This window comes from Bufo bufo, chromosome 1 (genome assembly GCF_905171765.1).
Source record: "Bufo bufo chromosome 1, aBufBuf1.1, whole genome shotgun sequence".
NCBI classification, from domain to species: Eukaryota; Metazoa; Chordata; class Amphibia; order Anura; family Bufonidae; genus Bufo; species Bufo bufo.
The window spans coordinates 5,363,899-5,385,350 of NC_053389.1; the positions used below are offsets into that span (position 1 = coordinate 5,363,899).

The following is a 21,452-nucleotide window of genomic DNA, read 5'->3' on the forward strand; positions in this document are numbered from 1 at the left end:
TCCTCCATCGCTCAGCGCCCATTTACCGCCGCCCCGTTCATCCCCCATGTAGTCCCAATCTTTGATGTTTAGGACATGTGTGTCTCCTCCATTGCTCAGTGCACATTTATTGCCGTCCCAAACATCCCCCCTGTAGTTCCGGTCTGTGATGTTTAGGACATATGTGTCTCTTCTATTGCTCAGCGCCCATTTACCGCCGCTCCGTTCATCCCCCATGTGGTCGCGGTCTATGATCTTTAGGACATGTGTGTCTCTTCCATCGCTCGTCACCTGCCCTCATTCTGCCATTCCTTTCATCAGAACATGGAATATTTTGTGCTTCTGAAGCCGCCGACCAAAGCATAAGATCTACATAAAGACAAAGCGCTGTGATAGAGGGCCAGGTGCAGGAACATGTAAATTGCTGTCTGTGAAGTCGCCTCGTTATCTTCTTCTATTGACTACCACAAGGAACTGAAGCCGATGATCACGTTCCTAGGAAGGAAGACTTGGGAACAGCGGGGATATCCTGTACAGTACTAGATGTCTACCTGTAAATTAGGACTGCTGTATTCCAGCGCCCCTCTTGTCTGTGGCTGTGTCTGGTACTGCACCTCATCTCCTTTTATATATATATATGGGGTTATCTCATACAACCCCTTGAAGATCAAAACATGAACACAGACTCATTCACAAAAAAATCTATCACCGCGAGAAGGAGTTGTAGGGATGAAGGTTTCTCTGTGTGACCGTAATGATGGCAAATGTGATTACAAGATTAGAGGAAAGGCAAAGATTATTAGGGAAAGGAGGTTCTAGGACTGCTTGGATACATGATGACATACAGCCTCTAGTCCAGGCATGCTCAAGCTGCGGCCCTCCAGCTGTTGTAAAACTACAACTCCCACAATGCCCTGCTGTAGGCTGATACCTGTAGGCTGTTCGGGCATGCTGCGAGTTGTAGTTTTGCAACAGCTGGAGGGCCGCAGTTTGAAGATGTCTGCTCTAGGCTTTACACAAGATGAGATACGGCCTCTAGCCTGGATACATAATGAGATACGGCCTCCAGCCTTGATACATGATGAGATACAGTCTCTAGTCTTTACACAAGATCAGAGACGGCCTCTAGCTTGGATACATGATGAGATACAGCCTATAGTCTTTACACAATATGAGATACGGCCTCTAGCCTGGATACATAATGAGATACGGCCTCCAGCCTGAATACAAGATGAGATATGGGCTCTAGCCTAGATACAAGGTGAGAAAAGGCCTCCAGCTTGGATACAAGATGAGATACAGCCTCTAGCCTAGACACAAGATAAGATACGGCCTCTAGACTGCATACAAGATGAGATACGGTCTCTAGCCTGGATACAAGATGAGATACGGCCTCTAGACTGCATACAAGATGAGATACGGTCTCTAGCCTGGATACAAGATGAGATACGGTCTCTAGCCTGGATACAAGATGAGATACGGTCTCTAGCATGGATACAAGATGAGATACGGTCTCTAGCCTGGATACAAGATGAGATACGGCCTCCAGCCTGGATACAAGATGAGATACGGTCTCTAGCCTGGATACAAGATAAGATACGGCCTCTAGACTGCATACAAGATGAGATACGGTCTCTAGCCTGGATACAAGATGAGATACGGTCTCTAGCCTGGATACAAGATGAGATACAGACTCTAGCCTGGATACAAGATGAGATACGGCCTCTAGCCTGGATACAAGATGAGATACGGTCTCTAGCCTGGATACAAGATGAGATACGGTCTCTAGCCTGGATACAAGATGAGATACGGCCTCCAGCCTGGATACAAGATGAGATACGGTCTCTAGCCTGGATACAAGATGAGATACGGCCTCCAGCCTGGATACAAGATGAGATACAGTCTCTAGCCTGGATAGAAGATGAGATACGGCCTCTAGCCTGCATCCAAGATGAGATACTGCCTCCAGCCTGGATACAAGATGAGATACAGCCTCTAGCCTGGACACAAGATGAGATACAGCCTCTAGCCTGGATACAAGAGGAGATACAGCCTCTAGCCTGGACACAAGAGGAGATACGGCCTCTAGCCTGGACACAAGATGAGATACAGCCTCTAGCCTGGACACAAGAGGAGATACGGCCTCTAGCCTGGACACAAGATGAGATACAGCCTCTAGCCTGCATACAAGATGAGATACTGCCTCCAGTCTGGATACAAGATGAGATACAGCCTCCAGCCTGGATACAAGATGAGATATGGCCTCCAGTCTGGATACAAGATGAGATACAGCCTCCAGCCTGGATACAAGATGAGATACAGCCTCTAGCCTGCATAAAAGATGAGATACTGCCTCCAGCCTGGATACAAGATGAGATACAGCCTCTAGCCTGGACACAAGATGAGATACAGCCTCTAGCCTGGACACAAGATGGATTGCAGCCTCTAGCCTGGATACAAGATGAGATACAGCCTCTAGCCTGAATTCAAGATGAGATATGGCCTCTAGCCTGGATACAAGATGAGATATGGCCTCTAGCCTGGATACAAGATGAGATACAGCCTCTAGCCTGGAGGATAATAACATGGAGATCACAGACTGGTATAGGCCCATTATATACAGACCTTAGACTGGTATAGGCCCATTATATACAGACCTTAGACTGATATAGGCCCATTATATACAGACCTTAGACTGGTATAGGCCCATTATATACAGACCTTAGACTGGTATAGGCCCATTATATACAGACCTTAGACTGGTATAGGCCCATAACATACAGACTATAGACTGGTATAGGCCCATTATATACAGACTATAGACTGGAATGTGTCTATAATATACAGACCATAGACTTTCTCTGCTGGAGAGACAATGGCAGAGGCGGCGAGGAGGAGGACGGACAGGAGCGATTTATCTGCACTGCACAGACCAGACAACTGGGCGACACACCCTGCGGCTGCTGAAGAACCTCTTTTACATGGTGGGGGAGGAATGCATGTCAGTAACGTGTGTGCAGCCCGTTATACACATACATTCTGGATCAGCGTACTTACCTCCTTCTCTCCACAGATATGGCTGACAGTAGATGCTGATGCCGGGCTGGTCGAGGGTCCCAGCACAGAGACCACGCCTTTGGGTAAAATCTGACACACTGCAGAAAGAACAGATAAAATAGGGATCATTAGGTTTAGACTGCTGCCTGCGCCCCCTGCCCGCCATCAGTACATACATACAGTTGCAAGAAAAAGTATGTGAACCCTTTGGAATGATATGGATTTCTGCACAAATTGGTCATAAAATGTGATCTGATCTTCATCTAAGTCACAACAATAGACAATCACAGTCGGCTTAAACTAATAACACACAAAGAATTAAATGTTACCATGTTTTTATTGAACACACCATGTAAATATTCACTGTGCAGGTGGAGAAAGTATGTGAACCCCTAGACTAATGACATCTGCAAGAGCAAATTGGAGTGAGGTGTCAGCCAACTGGAGTCCAATCAATGAGATGAGATTGGAGGTGTTGGTTACAGCTGCCCTGCCCTATAAAAAACACACAGCAGTTCTGGGTTTGCTTTTCACAAGAAGCATTGCCTGATGTGAATGATGCCTCGCACAAAAGAGCTCTTAGAAGACCTACGATTAAGAATTGTTGACTTGCATAAAGCTGGAAAGGGTTATAAAAGTATCTCCAAAAGCCTTGCTGTTCATCAGTCCATGGTAATACAAATAGTCTATAAATGGAGAAAGTTCAGCACTGCTGCTACTCTCCCTAGGAGTGGTCATCCTGTAAAGGTGACTGCAAGAGCACAACGCAGACTGCTCAATGAGGTGAAGAAGAATCCTAGAGTGTCAGCTAAAGACTTACAAAAGTCTCTGGCATATGCTAACATCCCTGTTAGTGAATCTACGATACGTAAAACACTAAACAAGAATGGATTTCATGGGAGGATACCACAGAGGAAGCTACTGCTGTCCAAAAAAACATGGCTGCACGTTTACAGTTTGCACAAGAAGCCCCTGGATGTTCCACAGCAGTACTGGCAAAATATTCTGTGGACAGATGGAACCAAAGTGGAGTTGTTTGGAAGAAACACACAACACTATGTGTGGAGAAAAAGAGGTACAGCACACCGACCTCAAAACCTCATCCCAACTGTGAAGTATGGTGGTGGGGGGGGGGGCATCATGGTTTGGGGCTACTTTGCTGCGTCGGGGCCTGGACGGATTGCTATCATCGAAGGAAAAATGAATTCCCAAGTTTATCAAGACATTTTGCAGGAGAACTTAAGGCCATCTGTCCACCAGCTGAAGCTCAACAGAAGATGGGTGTTGCAACAGGACAACGACCCAAAGCATAGAAGTAAATCAACAACAGAATGGCTTAAACAGAAGAAAATCCGCCTTCTGGAGTGGCCCAGTCAGAGTCCTGACCTCAACCCGATAGAGATGCTGTGGCATGACCTCAAGAAAGCGATTCACACCAGACATCCCAAGAATATTGCTGAACTGAATCAGTTCTGTAAAGAGGAATGGTGAAGAATTACTCCTGACCGTTGTGCACGTCGGATCTGCAACTGCAGGAAACGTTTGGTGGAAGTTATTGCTGCCAAAGGAGGTTCAACCAGTTATTAAATCCAAGAGTTCACATACTTTTTCCACCTGCTTTGTGAATGTTTACATGGTGTGTTCAATAAAAACATGGTCACATTTAACTCTTTGTGTGTTATTAGGTTAAGCCGACTGTGATTGTCTATTGTTGTGACTCAGATGAAGATCAGATCACATTTTATGACCAATTTGTGCAGAAATCCATATCATTCCAAAGGGTTCACATACTTTTTCATGCAACTGTATATACAGTGGGGGGGGCGCTCTGCCCGTTCACTATATCCCCCCATTAATCTCCCAGGAGCCGGCGGTGTACAATATGGCGCAGCACCCTCTGATTAGATCCGGGTCACGTTTGATAATTGTGTGTCCTGCATTCTGTCCTCGGCTTACCCCCCTCCCCCCAAGGTTTTCATCAGAACAAGTCACCAACCCCTGGTTTCTTGTAATTAAATTGTGAAAAGCACTAATCACCACCTCCCAAGTCCAGCCCCAGCCTCAGGCCGCACTCTCCACCGCTAAGGCCTCTTTCACACCAGCGATACGGATTGTGGTAGGATCTGACGGTTTTGCACACAAGTGCAGTAAGTTTTTTCTGGCCTTCAATGTCTGCGTTCTTTCTGTCCAGATTGTATCTGCATGTGAAGATAACCTGAAGAATAACCCTCAGCATCTCCGAGCAACCATCAGTGAAAAGTGCAAAGCATTCGGATGCTTTCTGTTTTTCACGCCCCTTTTACTTCTATGGAGCCAGAGCTGTGTGTGCACCGTGTGCTATATTGTGTGCACCGTGTTCTATACTGTGTGCACCGTGTGCTATATTGTGTGCACCGTGTTCTATACTGTGTGCACCGTGTGCTATATTGTGTGCACCGTGTTCTATACTGTGTGCACCGTGTTCTATATTGTGTGCACCGTGTGCTATATTGTGTGCACCGTGTTCTATATTGTGCGCACCGTGTTCTATATTGTGTGCACCGTGTTCTATACTGTGTGCACCGTGTTCTATATTGTGTGCACCGTGTTCTATACTGTGTGCACCGTGTGCTATATTGTGTGCACCGTGTTCTATACTGTGTGCACCGTGTGCTATATTGTGTGCACCGTGTGCTATACTGTGTGCACCGTGTTCTATATTGTGTGCACCGTGTGCTATATTGTGTGCACCGTGTTCTATACTGTGTGCACCGTGTTCTATATTGTGCGCACCGTGTTCTATATTGTGCGCACCGTGTTCTATATTGTGTGCACCGTGTTCTATACTGTGCGCACCGTGTTCTATACTGTGCGCACCGTGTTCTATACTGTGCGCACCGTGTTCTATACTGTGAGCACCGTGTTCTATATTGTGCGCACCGTGTTCTATATTGTGCGCACCGTGTTCTATACTGTGTGCACCGTGTTCTATACTGTGTGCACCGTGTTCTATACTGTGTGCACCGTGTTCTATATTGTGTGCACCGTGTTCTATACTGTGTGCACCGTGTTCTATACTGTGTGCACCGTGTTCTATATTGTGTGCACCGTGTTCTATACTGTGTGCACCGTGTTCTATACTGTGTGCACCGTGTTCTATACTGTGTGCACCGTGTTCTATACTGTGTGCACCGTGTTCTATACTGTGCGCACCGTGTTCTATAATGTGCGCACCGTGTTCTATACTGTGCGCACCGTGTTCTATATTGTGCGCACCGTGTTCTATACTGTGCGCACCGTGTTCTATACTGTGTGCACCGTGTTCTATACTGTGCGCACCGTGTGCTATACTGTGCGCACCGTGTTCTATACTGTGCGCACCGTGTTCTATACTGTGCGCACCGTGTTCTATACTGTGCGCACCGTGTGCTATAATGTGCGCACCGTGTTCTATACTGTGCGCACCGTGTTCTATACTGTGCGCACCGTGTTATATACTGTGCGCACCGTGTTCTATACTGTGCGCACCGTGTTCTATACTGTGCGCACCGTGTTCTATACTGTGCGCACCGTGTGCTATACTGTGCGCACCGTGTGCTATACTGTGCGCACCGTGTGCTATACTGTGCGCACCGTGTTCTATACTGTGCGCACCGTGTTCTATACTGTGCGCACCGTGTTCTATACTGTGCGCACCGTGTTCTATACTGTGCGCACCGTGTTCTATACTGTGCGCACCGTGTTCTATACTGTGCGCACCGTGTTCTATATTGTGTGCACCGTGTTCTATATTGTGTGCACCGTGTTCTATATTGTGTGCACCGTGTTCTATATTGTGTGCAGCGTGTTCTATACTGTGTGCACCGTGTTCTATATTGTGTGCACTGTGTTCTATACTGTGTGCACCGTGTTCTATATTGTGTGCACCGTGTTCTATACTGTGTGCACCGTGTGCTATATTGTGTGCAGTGTGTTCTATACTGTGTGCACCGTGTGCTATACTGTGTGCACCGTGTTCTATACTGTGTGCACCGTGTTCTATATTGTGTGCACCGTGTTCTATACTGTGTGCACCGTGTTCTATATTGTGTGCACCGTGTTCTATATTGTGTGCACCGTGTTCTATACTGTGTGCACCGTGTTCTATATTGTGTGCACCGTGTTCTATATTGTGTGCACCGTGTTCTATATTGTGTGCACCGTGTTCTATATTGTGTGCACCGTGTTCTATACTGTGTGCACCGTGTTCTATACTGTGTGCAGTGTGTTCTACATTGTGTGCACCGTGTTCGTGTTCTATATTGTGCGCACCGTGTTCTATACTGTGTGCACCGTGTTCTATACTGTGTGCACCGTGTTCTATACTGTGTGCACCGTGTTCTATACTGTGTGCACCGTGTTCTATATTGTGTGCACCGTGTTCTATACTGTGTGCACCGTGTTCTATATTGTGTGCACCGTGTTCTATACTGTGTGCACCGTGTTCTATACTGTGTGCACCGTGTTCTATACTGTGTGCACCGTGTTCTATATTGTGTGCAGTGTTCTATACTGTGTGCACCGTGTTCTATACTGTGTGCACCGTGTTCTATATTGTGTGCACCGTGTTCTATATTGTGTGCACCGTGTTCTATACTGTGTGCACCGTGTTCTATATTGTGTGCACCGTGTTCTATATTGTGTGCACCGTGTTCTATATTGTGTGCACCGTGTTCTATATTGTGTGCACCGTGTTCTATACTGTGTGCACCGTGTTCTATACTGTGTGCAGTGTGTTCTACATTGTGTGCACCGTGTTCGTGTTCTATATTGTGCGCACCGTGTTCTATACTGTGTGCACCGTGTTCTATACTGTGTGCACCGTGTTCTATACTGTGTGCACCGTGTTCTATACTGTGTGCACCGTGTTCTATATTGTGTGCACCGTGTTCTATACTGTGTGCACCGTGTTCTATATTGTGTGCACCGTGTTCTATACTGTGTGCACCGTGTTCTATACTGTGTGCACCGTGTTCTATACTGTGTGCACCGTGTTCTATATTGTGTGCAGTGTTCTATACTGTGTGCACCGTGTTCTATACTGTGTGCACCGTGTTCTATACTGTGCGCACCGTGTTCTATACTGTGTGCACCGTGTTCTATATTGTGTGCACCGTGTTCTATACTGTGTGCAGTGTGTTCTATACTGTGTGCACCGTGTGTTCTATACTGTGTGCACCGTGTTCTATACTGTGTGCACCGTGTGCTATATTGTGTGCACCGTGTGCTATATTGTGTGCACCGTGTTCTATACTGTGTGCAGTGTGTTCTATACTGTGTGCAGTGTGTTCTATACTGTGTGCACCGTGTGTTCTATACTGTGTGCACCGTGTTCTATACTGTGTGCAGTGTGTTCTATACTGTGTGCACCGTGTGTTCTATATTGTGTGCACCGTGTTCTATATTGTGTGCAGTGTGTTCTATACTGTGTGCAGTGTGTGCTATATTGTGTGCACCGTGTTCGTGTTCTATATTGTGTGCACCGTGTTCTATACTGTGTGCACCGTGTTCTATACTGTGTGCACCGTGTTCTATACTGTGTGCACCGTGTTCTATACTGTGTGCACCGTGTTCTATACTGTGTGCACCGTGTTCTATATTGTGTGCACCGTGTTCTATATTGTGTGCACCGTGTTCTATATTGTGTGCACCGTGTTCTATATTGTGTGCACCGTGTTCTATACTGTGTGCACCGTGTTCTATACTGTGTGCACCGTGTTCTATACTGTGTGCACCGTGTTCTATACTGTGTGCACCGTGTTCTATATTGTGTGCACCGTGTTCTATACTGTGTGCACCGTGTTCTATATTGTGTGCACCGTGTGCTATATTGTGTGCACCGTGTTCTATATTGTGCGCACCGTGTTCTATATTGTGTGCACCGTGTTCTATACTGTGTGCACCGTGTTCTATACTGTGTGCACCGTGTTCTATATTGTGTGCACCGTGTTCTATACTGTGTGCACCGTGATCTATATTGTGCGCACCGTGATCTATATTGTGTGCACCGTGTTCTATATTGTGTGCACCGTGTTCTATATTGTGCGCACCGTGTTCTATATTGTGCGCACCGTGTTCTATATTGTGCGCACCGTGATCTATATTGTGTGCACCGTGTTCTATATTGTGTGCACCGTGTTCTATACTGTGTGCACCGTGTTCTATATTGTGTGCACCGTGTTCTATACTGTGTGCACCGTGTTCTATATTGTGTGCACCGTGTTCTATACTGTGTGCACCGTGTTCTATATTGTGTGCACCGTGTTCTATACTGTGTGCACCGTGTTCTATACTGTGTGCACCGTGTTCTATACTGTGTGCACCGTGTGCTATATTGTGCGCACCGTGATCTATATTGTGCGCACCGTGATCTATATTGTGTGCACCGTGTTCTATATTGTGTGCACCGTGTTCTATATTGTGTGCACCGTGTTCTATACTGTGTGCACCGTGTTCTATACTGTGTGCACCGTGTGCTATATTGTGTGCACCGTGTTCTATACTGTGTGCACCGTGTTCTATATTGTGTGCACCGTGTTCTATATTGTGTGCACCGTGTTCTATACTGTGCGCACCGTGTTCTATACTGTGTGCACCGTGTTCTATATTGTGTGCACCGTGTTCTATACTGTGTGCACCGTGTTCTATATTGTGTGCACCGTGTTCTATATTGTGTGCACCGTGTTCTATACTGTGTGCACCGTGTTCTATACTGTGTGCACCGTGTTCTATACTGTGTGCACCGTGTTCTATACTGTGTGCACCGTGTTCTATACTGTGTGCAGTGTTCTATACTGTGTGCACCGTGTTCTATATTGTGTGCACCGTGTTCTATATTGTGTGCACCGTGTTCTATATTGTGCGCACCGTGATCTATATTGTGTGCACCGTGTTCTATATTGTGTGCACCGTGTTCTATACTGTGTGCACCGTGTTCTATATTGTGTGCACCGTGTTCTATACTGTGTGCACCGTGTTCTATATTGTGTGCACCGTGTTCTATATTGTGTGCACCGTGTTCTATACTGTGTGCACCGTGTTCTATATTGTGTGCACCGTGTTCTATATTGTCTGTCTGTCTGTCAGTGAGGGCTCATCCACACAACCCTGTTTTTTTTCTGCGTGTGATCAGTTTTTTTTGAGGGTTGGATGTGGACCCATTCACCTCAATGGAGCCGCAAAAGATGCGGACAGCACTCCAAGTTCTGTCCGCCTCTGCACGTCGGTAAAATGATAGAACATGTACTATTCTTGTCTGCATTGTGGAGAAGGATCGGCTGTTCTATTAGGGGCATCTGTGTTTCGTGGATCTCCATGTTGCAGAACAGCTAATGGTCGTGTGTAAGAGCCCTAAGTGCGGGTCATCCCTCCTTATCGGTTTTCTGGGCTCCCTAGGAGGAAATAAACATAGAGGGAAGTAAGAGAAAGGACGTCACAGCAGTACAGGGCGGGCAGATTCCATAGAAGGGAGACGCCCCCTGCTTCTTAGTGAAATGCATCTAGCTGTGCTGAAAGAGACATAAGGGAAGCCCAAAAAGACACAGCGCGCTCCTCCACAGCTGGGATTGTACAATGGAGCTCAGCCATTATACTAAGGGAACGTTCACACAGAGGACGCGCTGCAGATGTTTCAATGTGTTACCTTACAACATCTGATCCTCACACTGCGTCAGCAATCCAGACACACGTAAAAGAGTCTGAGATTCTAAATCCATCGTATACGGCGTGTACCGTGGGTATTTTTTTTTTTTTTTTTTGCGGCCCCATTAAAATAAATAGGTCTGCAGCCAATCCGCAAAAAACATGAAGAAAAAATACAGCTTGTGCATGAGGCCCAAACCTGACTAAAACTCAGGCCACACCCACTTTTCTTGTCACGCCCGTTGCCCGTTATTAGAAACTGTTAGGCACATCATGATTTCGGATGGAGAAAGCCTCGGGAATGCCATGGATTTCCCTGTGACTTAATCTACCATTAAAAACAATGGGAGGCGTTCTCTGCACGGACGCCACGATTTCCAGTGTGGACTCCGCAGACTATATCGCCTTAGACGATCAGAAAACCATAACTCGGGAATCACAGATCAACACAATCCCCCTAGTCGAGGCTTGTGGTAGAGTAGCTTGTTGGTACCTTGCTCCCCACCCTGGGCTGTGGCCCCGCCTCACCCTACCGACCTAGAACACTTGCCTAGAACACGTGTACTTCATATGTTTCCTGACCTCACGGCTGCTGACACGCACTGACTCCCAGGCCTCCAGAACCTGATGAACCGGTCACAAGTCGGCCAGATCCATCATGGTGACCGTGGCCTCACACGTCTGTACGGAACGCCTCCCATGCTGGAAATGGCGCCAGAACCCAGCAACTTCTATGGAACCCTGCACACGGAAGAGATCCTCATGTGGACGACCGGAGACGGTTCAGTACATGATGGCGTCAGCTGCTGGTAAATTGCGGAGGCAGAACTGTAGAAAACACGTGGCAGAAAATCCACCCTGTGTGGCCGCAGTCTCTGCTGCGGTTGTTCACTTTGAATGCCCGCCCGGACACTGTGCCAAGGCGGGACGTGCACCACGCCGCCCCAGGAAGAATTTTGGTGCAGAGTTCCTCAGGGTGTGTTCACACTAGGTTTTTTTGGCCTCCAGTTTTCTCGTGGGAGGCCGCATGTGCGGTTTTCTGGATCACGTCCGTTCTTGGCGTGGTTACTGCGCGGACACGTCAGGGGCGGGAGGCCTCTCGTGGTGGAGCTCTATTCAATGGATGCATTCAAGATGAAAAACCACAGCACAGAACGCTGAACAGATCCGTGGCCGACGCATGGAGGGATGCGGACAGTGTCTGGAGTAGGACTGTGCTGTGACGTCCGCCACAACGGAAATCCACAGGAACCTTCTGCATGACAGGGTACTGGTTACTTACACTCGACCCCTTCTTCAGGCTGCTTTCCACCCCATCCCTCCTCTACTTCACCTCCAACCTTCCCCCAAATAACACACCGACACCTGGATGGATAAATTGGCCACAGCAGCCTTTTATTAAACAAAACATACATATATAGTTGTCACATTAACCTAACCCAGGGGGAGGTCCTTGAAGCCCGGAAACCTTGGAAACCATGCCGGGGTGGCCAACCTTACCTCCAGCCGTTGCACCTTAGCTCGGAAGCACCACGGTTGACACACCCCAACAATCCCGCCACAGCCGCCAAGCAACCATGGGAGTCCAGCCCCCACCGTGGGGCCCTCCCATCCTCGTCCTCTGATAAACCCACCGACTCCAAGGACCTCCCACCGCCAAACTAAGCCGCCGCGACAATAACCTTCCTTCTTCTTCCTTCTTCATTCTTCGCCTTTTCTTCTTCCCTTCTTTATTCTTCCCCCTTTTCCATTTTTTTTTTTTTTTTTATTTAATTCTTTTTTTTTTTTTTTTTTAAAGAACCCTCAATATGCAGACAGCACGCAACCCCAACCCATACCAACAGCTATTTCCAAAGGGGGGCCCAGCCCCCTCTCTCCCCCCCCCAAAACAAGGGTGGGTGGGCGGGGGTCAGTACGCACAAAATGGCCCCTGTCTCCTACCACGCGTCCCCTCTTAACCCCTTTGTTCCCCTCCCACCAACTCAAACCTACCAATCCCTAACCATGACCAGGGAGGGGTCTCCTTAAACCACCCCCTGTCATGTTCGCCTCCCCCTATGCTACGCCTTCAGTCCGGCTTCTTCTTGACAGGGTACTGGTTACTTACACTCGACCCCTTCTTCAGGCTGCTTTCCACCCCATCCCTCCTCTACTTCACCTCCAACCTTCCCCCAAATAACACACCGACACCTGGATGGATAAATTGGCCACAGCAGCCTTTTATTAAACAAAACATACATATATAGTTGTCACATTAACCTAACCCAGGGGGAGGTCCTTGAAGCCCGGAAACCTTGGAAACCATGCCGGGGTGGCCAACCTTACCTCCAGCCGTTGCACCTTAGCTCGGAAGCACCACGGTTGACACACCCCAACAATCCCGCCACAGCCGCCAAGCAACCATGGGAGTCCAGCCCCCACCGTGGGGCCCTCCCATCCTCGTCCTCTGATAAACCCACCGACTCCAAGGACCTCCCACCGCCACAGAAGCCAAGGCTTGACCTCTTAAGCCTTGGCGTCCCTCCACACCCGCACTGCAACCTCAATGCCTTCCTGCAAAGCTAAACACCACATGTCTATACCCAGCGCATTCAAATGAACCCCGTCACTGCGCCAATAGCCACCAACACCCTTCTCCAACTCATGATGCCTGACCGCCAAAGCCCCATTCCGAACCATAAACCTCCCTATTGCCCTGTTTGCCTTCACCCTCGCCCTATTCACACCCTCAACTGAGCGAGCCCCCCTCCAAACCGTACGAGGCACCATGTCTGACCAGACCGTCACCATGCCCGGGTAAAGGGACCACAATCTAAGCAGGTCAAATTTAACATCCCTCACCAACTCCCGTGAAGGACGCGCACACAAATCATTGCCCCCCACATGCAATACGAGCACATCTGGAGCCCTATCCTGCTTCACGAACTGGTGGAATTCCGGCAGCATACCCTTCCACATCATGCCCCGCCTGCCTATCCACCTTACCACTGCCACGTCCCGCGCCAAACCGAGCTGCTGGCCATCAGGCCGAACTGCCGCCCGGAGAGCTCCCCAGAAAACGTAGGAGTGCCCTAGCACCCACACCAACGCCGGACCGGAACCTGCAAAGAAACGAAAAAACATAACAGAACCAAAATCTATTGGCCGACTCCACACCTCCTAAACAACTCCCTTCACGACAAGTCACCACCCCCCAAGCCCTTCCAGGCGCACATAAGACCTGAACCGCACTGACTCCCATCTCCCGATCTTCTTGATGACCTCCTCCCCCAAACCCCACCTGGCGGCCTCTGTCGCCGCCCCTATCCGAAAAGAATGACTAGCATAACCCGCATCCCCCAGACCCAACTGAACCAAGCACCGTCTGAAAACTGCCGTGAACTGAAACCTAGACAAAAAGGCCCCATCCGCATGCACCAACAGGGGGGTGGCCACCCTACCCCTTTCACAACCGTAATCATGCCAACAGCGAACAGGACACATTTCACACTCCGGGACACTAAACAACACCAGCCGCCTGCCTCTTCCCTCCACATCAGTCTTGGACCGCCGCAAAACTATCTCCATCCGGTCCGGAAAAACATCCACATCATCACACAACAGGCCCCCCACCCTATCCGTTGCCGGGCAGACCAGCTCCCCCACTCTCAAAGCCCCGAAAAATGCCAATGAAAACGCTAAGCGAAACAAACGCACCTCCCATGGCGATGTGCACACATCCGCCAATGTCCTACCCAACTGCAACAACATCACAAACGACACTGGGCGGCGAGAATCCTTCCCCGTACCATCCCTGCGCCACCCCTTTAATGCCCTCCTCACCAAAAAAGCCTTAGTAATGTCGACCATACCCCGCAAGCGACACCCAAAAGCCACGCCCGCGATCCAACCATTCATCCTGGTGACAGACCATCCTTCCTCCCTACAATGACCAATAAACAACAACAGGGGGATCTCAAGATCCTCCCGCTCCCCCACCCCCAACTTCACCTTCCACTCTTCCCACCCCCGCCAAGCTCCAGCATACTTATCCCATGTCACAGGCGCCAAGGATGACCGAATCAAACCCATCACCGCGGTTCCAGGATTTCCCAAATCCCCGCCGGACACTCCAAGCCGACCTCCGCTGCTCCAGGAGCCAGCTGCCGAAAACGGTCCCACTGCGAACGAGAGAGGGCATCAGCAATACAGTTATCCACACCGGGCACGTGAACCGCCACGACCCACGCATTGAGTAGCAGGCATTCTAACACCAATTTTTGTAGCAGCCGCACAACCAATGGTGAAGAAGCCGACAAACTATTAATTGCTTGCACTACCCCCAAATTGTCGCAGTGGAACCGAACCGTCCTATTACGAAACAGGTCCCCCCACAACAACACCGCAACGACAATCGGAAACAGCTCTAATAACGCTAGGTTACGCACCCATCCCTTACTAACCCAACTGTCCGGCCACCTGCCCGCGCACCACTGGCCCCCCAGATAGACCCCAAAACCGCAACCCCCCGCCGCATCAGAAAACAAATCAAAATCAAACGAACTAACCTCCTCCATGAACAAAGAACGCCCATTATATTGTTCCAAAAACATACCCCAAACTCGCAAATCAGCCTTCAACTCCCGACCCAACCGTACAAAATGATGAGGGGCCTGAACCCCCCCCGTGGCCCCCGCCAACCTCCTACAGAAAATCCTCCCCATCGGCATAACCCGGCATGCAAAGTTGAGCTTCCCCAGAAGAGACTGCAAATCCCTCAATTTGATTTTTTCCAATCTCCCCGCCCTCGCCACTGCTTGCCTAAGGTCCTCCACCTTATCCAATGGCAACCTGCACTCCATCCTCCCAGAGTCTATTACTATCCCTAAGAAGCTCAATTCCGTAACCGGACCCACCGTCTTTTCCCCCGCCAACGGAACCCCAAACGCCTCAAACAACGCAAACAACGTGTTCAACAAGACTGAACACACCCGGGACTGAGCCGGACCCACACAAAGGAAATCATCCAGATAATGGATGACCGACTCGCACCCTGACGCATCCCGAACTGCCCACTCTAAAAAAGAACTAAACGCCTCAAAGTAAGCACACGATAAGGAGCACCCCATTGGTAAACAACGGTCCACGAAAAAACCCCCATTCCAAAAACACCCCAACAGATGCAAGCTATCTGGATGCACTGGCAACAGCCTAAAAGCCGCCTCAATGTCGGTCTTTGCCATTAAGGCTCCCTGCCCATACCCCCTCACCAATGCCACTGCCGCATCAAATGAAGTATAGACCACGGAACACATCGCCGGGTCAATACCATCATTGACCGACGTTCCCTTAGGGAAGGACAGATGGTGAATCAGCCTGAATTTATTAGCCTCCTTCTTTGGAACCACCCCCAATGGCGACAAACGCAGTGCCGCTAAAGGAGGCTCCAAAAAGGGTCCCGCCATCCTACCCAACCTAACCTCCTTTGCCAGTTTTTCCGTGACTACCTCCGGGTGCTCCCTAGCCGACCGCAAGTTCTTCCTAACCAAAACCGCTTCAGACGAAACAAACGGAATCCGAAAACCAAACGCAAACCCATTTTTTAACAACTCCGCCGCTCCCCTATCCGGGTACCTATCGAGGTACGGGACCATCCTTGCTAGCCGCACCGGCGTCGCCCCCTTTTCCAGAATTATCCCCTCCCCTATGCTTCCCCCCTTTAAAGCACCTCGCCGCTCCATGTGCCCCCCCGCAAGTTGAGCACTCGTGCTTGAACTTGCACTTTGCCCCGAACTTGCATCCCCCTTCATTAAACAGGAAGCACAGCCCTTTCGCGGATGCTGACGCAAAACCCGACTGGCCTCCTCCCCCCACCTCCCCTCGAAAGGACTGACCCCCCCTTACCGGCGCCGTAACCTTTAACCACAGCGCGATATCCTTGTGGTCCCACCGAATACCCTGCCGCACCGCCTTCCGCTGCCGAAACTGCTCATCGTAGCGCAGCCAGGCCAGCCCCCCATACACCCGATAGGCCTCCCCTATCGCGTCCAGATAACAAAAAAGAGCGGAACAACATTCCGGCTCCTTCTCCCCTATAACACTAGCCAATATCGCGAAAGCCTGCAACCAGTTCGCAAACGTCCGCGGTATCAACCTATGCCTCCTCTTCTCCTCCTCCTCCCTTTTCCCCTCATCCTTCCTCACCCTATCCAGGTTAAACTTCTCAAGAGGGAGCAGCGAAAAAATATCCACATACTCCCCCTTCCAGATCCGATCCCTCACCTCCTGCTTCAAATGGGCCCCCAGCGGCCCCTCAAAGCAAACATAAACTTCACCTTTTGCCCGGTCATCTAACCGAGACTCACCCCCCTCCACCACTCCACCGGCCTGCGTCTGCACTGACACGCTAGCCGCCCGCACCTCCGCAACCGTACCCCCACAACTCTGTACCCCACAGGGACCCCCCGACGCCCCCCAAACAGGCAACGGTGACAGGCCCCCAGCCCCCCAGCTAGCCGCCAGCCCCGCCAAACCCCCCAGTAACTGACCTAAACCTCTGCTCAAATCAAGGTGGGCTCCCCCACCCCCAGCCCCAGCCAAACTAGCCCCCAGCTGCACTAACGGTCCCCAAGGTGTCTCACCTGGCTGCGTGGGTGCTGTGACCCCACCAGCCGCAGGTCCTGCATCCAGAAGAGCCGGTCTCTGCGCAGATCCTCCAGGGGCATCTTCTTCCAGGCGTCGCACCCCTCCACCGGACGAAGATCCACTGCTAGAGGCAAATTCTTCAAGGAGGGCCGGCCCCTCCCCCTCTCTACTGCCGGACATCACCGCCGGGAGCCTGCTGCCTCCTGCCTCCTGGCCTGCAGCAGCTCCGCCATTCTGTCCACCTCTCCCACGCTGAGAGGCCCCAGTCACCGCTCCATGGACTGGGCCTGCCGCACCGGGTCCCGCCTCCAACCGCCGTCCATCACGCCGGGCAGGCCTGGCACAGCCTGCAGCCGAGCTCCGCCGCTTGCCAGGATTCCTCCCACGCCTGGGCGTCCGTGGAGGCACAGGCACAGACTGCCCCAGGCGTGAAGGGTCCCTTGAGGGGCTCCTTTTTCGGCGCTGAGCCCTAGGGGGCGCCATCTCTTGACTAAGGCGCGCCGGCGGTACGGACCGCCGCGGCCGGGACGTCTGAGGCAGAGGCAAAGCGGGCGCCTCTGCCACCCCCTGCAGCAACTCCTGGATCCGACCCTGCAGCCAGTCCTCGCCTTTCTCCGCTGCCGCTGCCCTAAGCTGCGATATCAGCACCTCCATTGCGCGTCTGGATGGCGGTCAGTACGCACAAAATGGCCCCTGTCTCCTACCACGCGTCCCCTCTTAACCCCTTTGTTCCCCTCCCACCAACTCAAACCTACCAATCCCTAACCATGACCAGGGAGGGGTCTCCTTAAACCACCCCCTGTCATGTTCGCCTCCCCCTATGCTACGCCTTCAGTCCGGCTTCTTCTTTTCTTACCAAAACAAGTACCATCTGGGCGCCGCTCCTTAAAGGGGTTTTCCAGGGAAGAGCCACGAGGGACTCACAGCAAATCTCCGCCTTGTCTCCTCAGACCGCGAGCCGCTGCCGATCACGTGCACCGCCAGCTGATGGAGGCGCATGCGCAGCTGATGACGTTACTGATAACCCGTGCTGTGAGTGGAGATGGTCCTGGGTCCAGAGGCCTCCAGATATCTGCTGTGACCCACCCTCCAGTCATACACATCCCTCCATACACTGGTCCCAGCCCCATCCATAAAACTGCTTCTGGGCCCCTTTATATACTTGTCCAGGGCCCCTCCATAATACTCCTCCTGGGCCCCTCCATAATACTGGTTCTGGGCCCCCTTCATATACTGGTCCCGTGCCCCTCCATAATACTCCTCCTTGGCCCCTCCATATACTGGTCCCAGGTCTCTCCATAATACTGGCTCAGAGCCCCCTCCATATACTGGTGCTAGACCCCTCCATAATACTGGTTCTGGGCCCCCTCCATAATACTGGTTCTGGGCCCCCTCCATATACTGGTTCTGGGCCCCCTCCATATACTGGTGCTAGACCCCTCCATAATACTGGTTCTGGGCCCCCTCCATATACTGGTCCCAGGTCTCTCCATAATACTGGCTCAGAGCCCCCTCCATAATACTGGTTTCGAGCCCCCTCCATATACTGGTGCTAGACCCCTCCATAATACTGGTTCTGGGCCCCCTCCATAATACTGGTTCTGGGCCCCCTCCATATACTGGTCCTAGGCCTCTCCATAATACTGGTTCTGGGCCCCATCTTCAGTACTGGCTCAGGGCCCCCTCCATAATACTGGTTCAGGACACCTCTTCAGTACTAGTTCCGGGCCCTCTCTTCAGTAGTGGTTCGGGGCCCCTCCATAGTCTTTAGGCCATGTCAGTGCACTCAGTCCGGCGGTATGTGTATGGGGGCCACAGGGGGCAGGCCCTATGATTCCTATAGCCGGGGTCCGCAGCTTAGTTGCGCCCCCAGATGCCCTTGTCCTGGTGTTACCGACATTCCTTGGGCCCCGAGGAGGGACAGGCTCGGGGCCCAAGCAATCTTCACCACTGCAAGAGACTGGAAGGAAGGGGAAGCATCAGCCTCTGCCAGGAGCAGCGCAATGTGGTGGAATGATCAAACACTAGACGAGGCGCTAAATTTGTATTCTCGCCATGTATGCCACGGGCATAAGAACAGAATAATGTGCATTCATCAGGGATGTGTAAAAAAGCTAATTATGTAAGCGTGTCAGCCATATCACACACACTGACACGTTACATGTTGTGACAGCTCTGTGAACATGTTACATCGCAGACGTACACGCATCCTAAAGCGAAGCTTCATCCATGCAAGAAGCTGACACATACGAGGGTCAGATGTTCCAGCTCACATCTCAATGGCTTCTTGTGTCCTTCCGTGACCTTAATCCTGTCACAAAGGTAGAAGGAATCTTCTAGAGATGGAGGTGTGAAATGCGTCAGTCAGTGACGGTAATCAGCGTAATCTAGTCACCGTGGCCTAACGCATGATGGAGTGCGACTGAGAGAGTCTGTCACCCTCATCACAGCCGCTTCATGGTGTCTAATTTTACCTCAATAATTATGGAACGACCATCAAAACTGAAGATGGGGCCTCAGCTTCTTCTCTAGTGCCCTCCACACCAGTACCTTTCAATCTCATTCCAAATCCTGGGAGCGGTGTTGAGTGGCGGCCAATCTCTCTTCTCCCTGAAGCAGTTGTCTCCTGTCTACTCTCCATGTAGATAGATCGGTCACTGAGTCCTACTGGATAGAGCTCATCTTTCAGTGTCACGCAAGGCTTTTCCGTTTCCATGAGGTCATGCACGTAATTAATTTATTGATTTGCTTCCTAAATGCAAAATTAAGCAACTTTCTAAACAGTCTTCTTTAAAATCTTCCTTCTGCAGAGTGTGTGTAAGTCCTTGACCTAGCTGCTGAATCCATCAGAGCTCTGCTCCTGTTAGTGACACCTCTCTCTGCTCTCACCCACCATTCCTTCAGTGGAAGGGGCAGGTGTTATACACAGCAAATCAGAGTGTGAAAAGAAAGAGGTCCAAGGAAAAAGCAGAGCAACCATTGCAAACTCTGTATAGGGAGGAGATGACACACTCCTCTCCATCAGCGTACAAGGCAGAGGAGATCACTTCTGAGTTTTAGAAAGGACAGTATGTCCAGGAAGGAAGCTGTTCTGATACATGGCAGCTAGTGAAGACTGCAGCATCCTGGACACACAGGGAGGTGCCCCCACATGAGAAAAGTCAGAAATTAAAAGCAGGTCATAAACTGAGTATCAAAAAGTCTGAAAATCAATGCCGGAATGAAGATTTCTTTAACTTCATGCAACTTGTTTTTTGCTCACAGTCACCACAAACCTATGTACTAAGTGTTCCTAAACCCTGTCAGTGGCATCCATAGCCTAATATATAAAATTCATAATGAAACCTACCTATACAATCCCTGTGGTCGGATTATGTTGATTAAAGTTGGTGGCTTCCATTATTCAACCCTCCACTACCAGGTTTATGGCACTTTGGTGACTGGATTTGGAACCCCCGGAGTATAAATATTGGGGAAACCTTCTTACAATTCACATGAACTGAGGAGGAAGCTAAGAGGAGTGGTGAAATGTCTTCAGGATTTTGGAGACCAGAACATCTTGACTATTAAGACTGGGATTATTGGAGAAACTTCCATTCTTAACTATATATTCTGGCATGTACCTACAGGGGGTAGAGTTGTACCTCAGTCCTTTAGAGGACCATATGTTGCACAGGTTGAAACCAGGACTATCACATCCAGTACGAATCTTGCATCAGGACCCTGGAGCCTCAAGCAACATCGGTGTGGTTGTTGCCAAACACACTGAGAGGAGACGACCACTTTATGAGCATCATTCACTCATTATCTGCAGTGTTATAGAGCGAAAATAATTATTATTCCACTTTTTCCTTCTTTAATGAGCTTCCATGATTTACTTATATAGGACGCACAACAGCGGTTTCCTGACGCTTTATATCGGAGGTGTTCAGGACATACACCCCGAGATTACAACTGTAATCACAGAGAGAGGTGACAACCAGGACTTTGTGGTGTAATTAATGCTCATATCTCGGGCAATGGTTCCTGCTATTCTCTGATCAAGGGATCCTTCTAAAATTGGGTCATAGGGCAAGTGTGGACAGGGCCCGGCCATGACCAACTGTCTCTTCTGCCAACAGGAACTATTTTAG

The 21,452-nt window shown here is 50.2% G+C and overlaps 1 protein-coding gene across 1 annotated transcript in view; it reads right to left on the reverse strand.

The window, feature by feature from the left end:
• GRIK5 (glutamate ionotropic receptor kainate type subunit 5) overlaps positions 1–21,452 on the reverse strand; it is a 162,781-nt gene that overhangs the window by 119,471 nt on the left and 21,858 nt on the right. Inside the window, exon 4 of the mRNA XM_040415679.1 lies at positions 3,037–3,134. Coding sequence (XP_040271613.1) covers positions 3,037–3,134 — 98 coding nt within the window. The remainder of the gene's footprint in view (positions 1–3,036; positions 3,135–21,452) is intronic.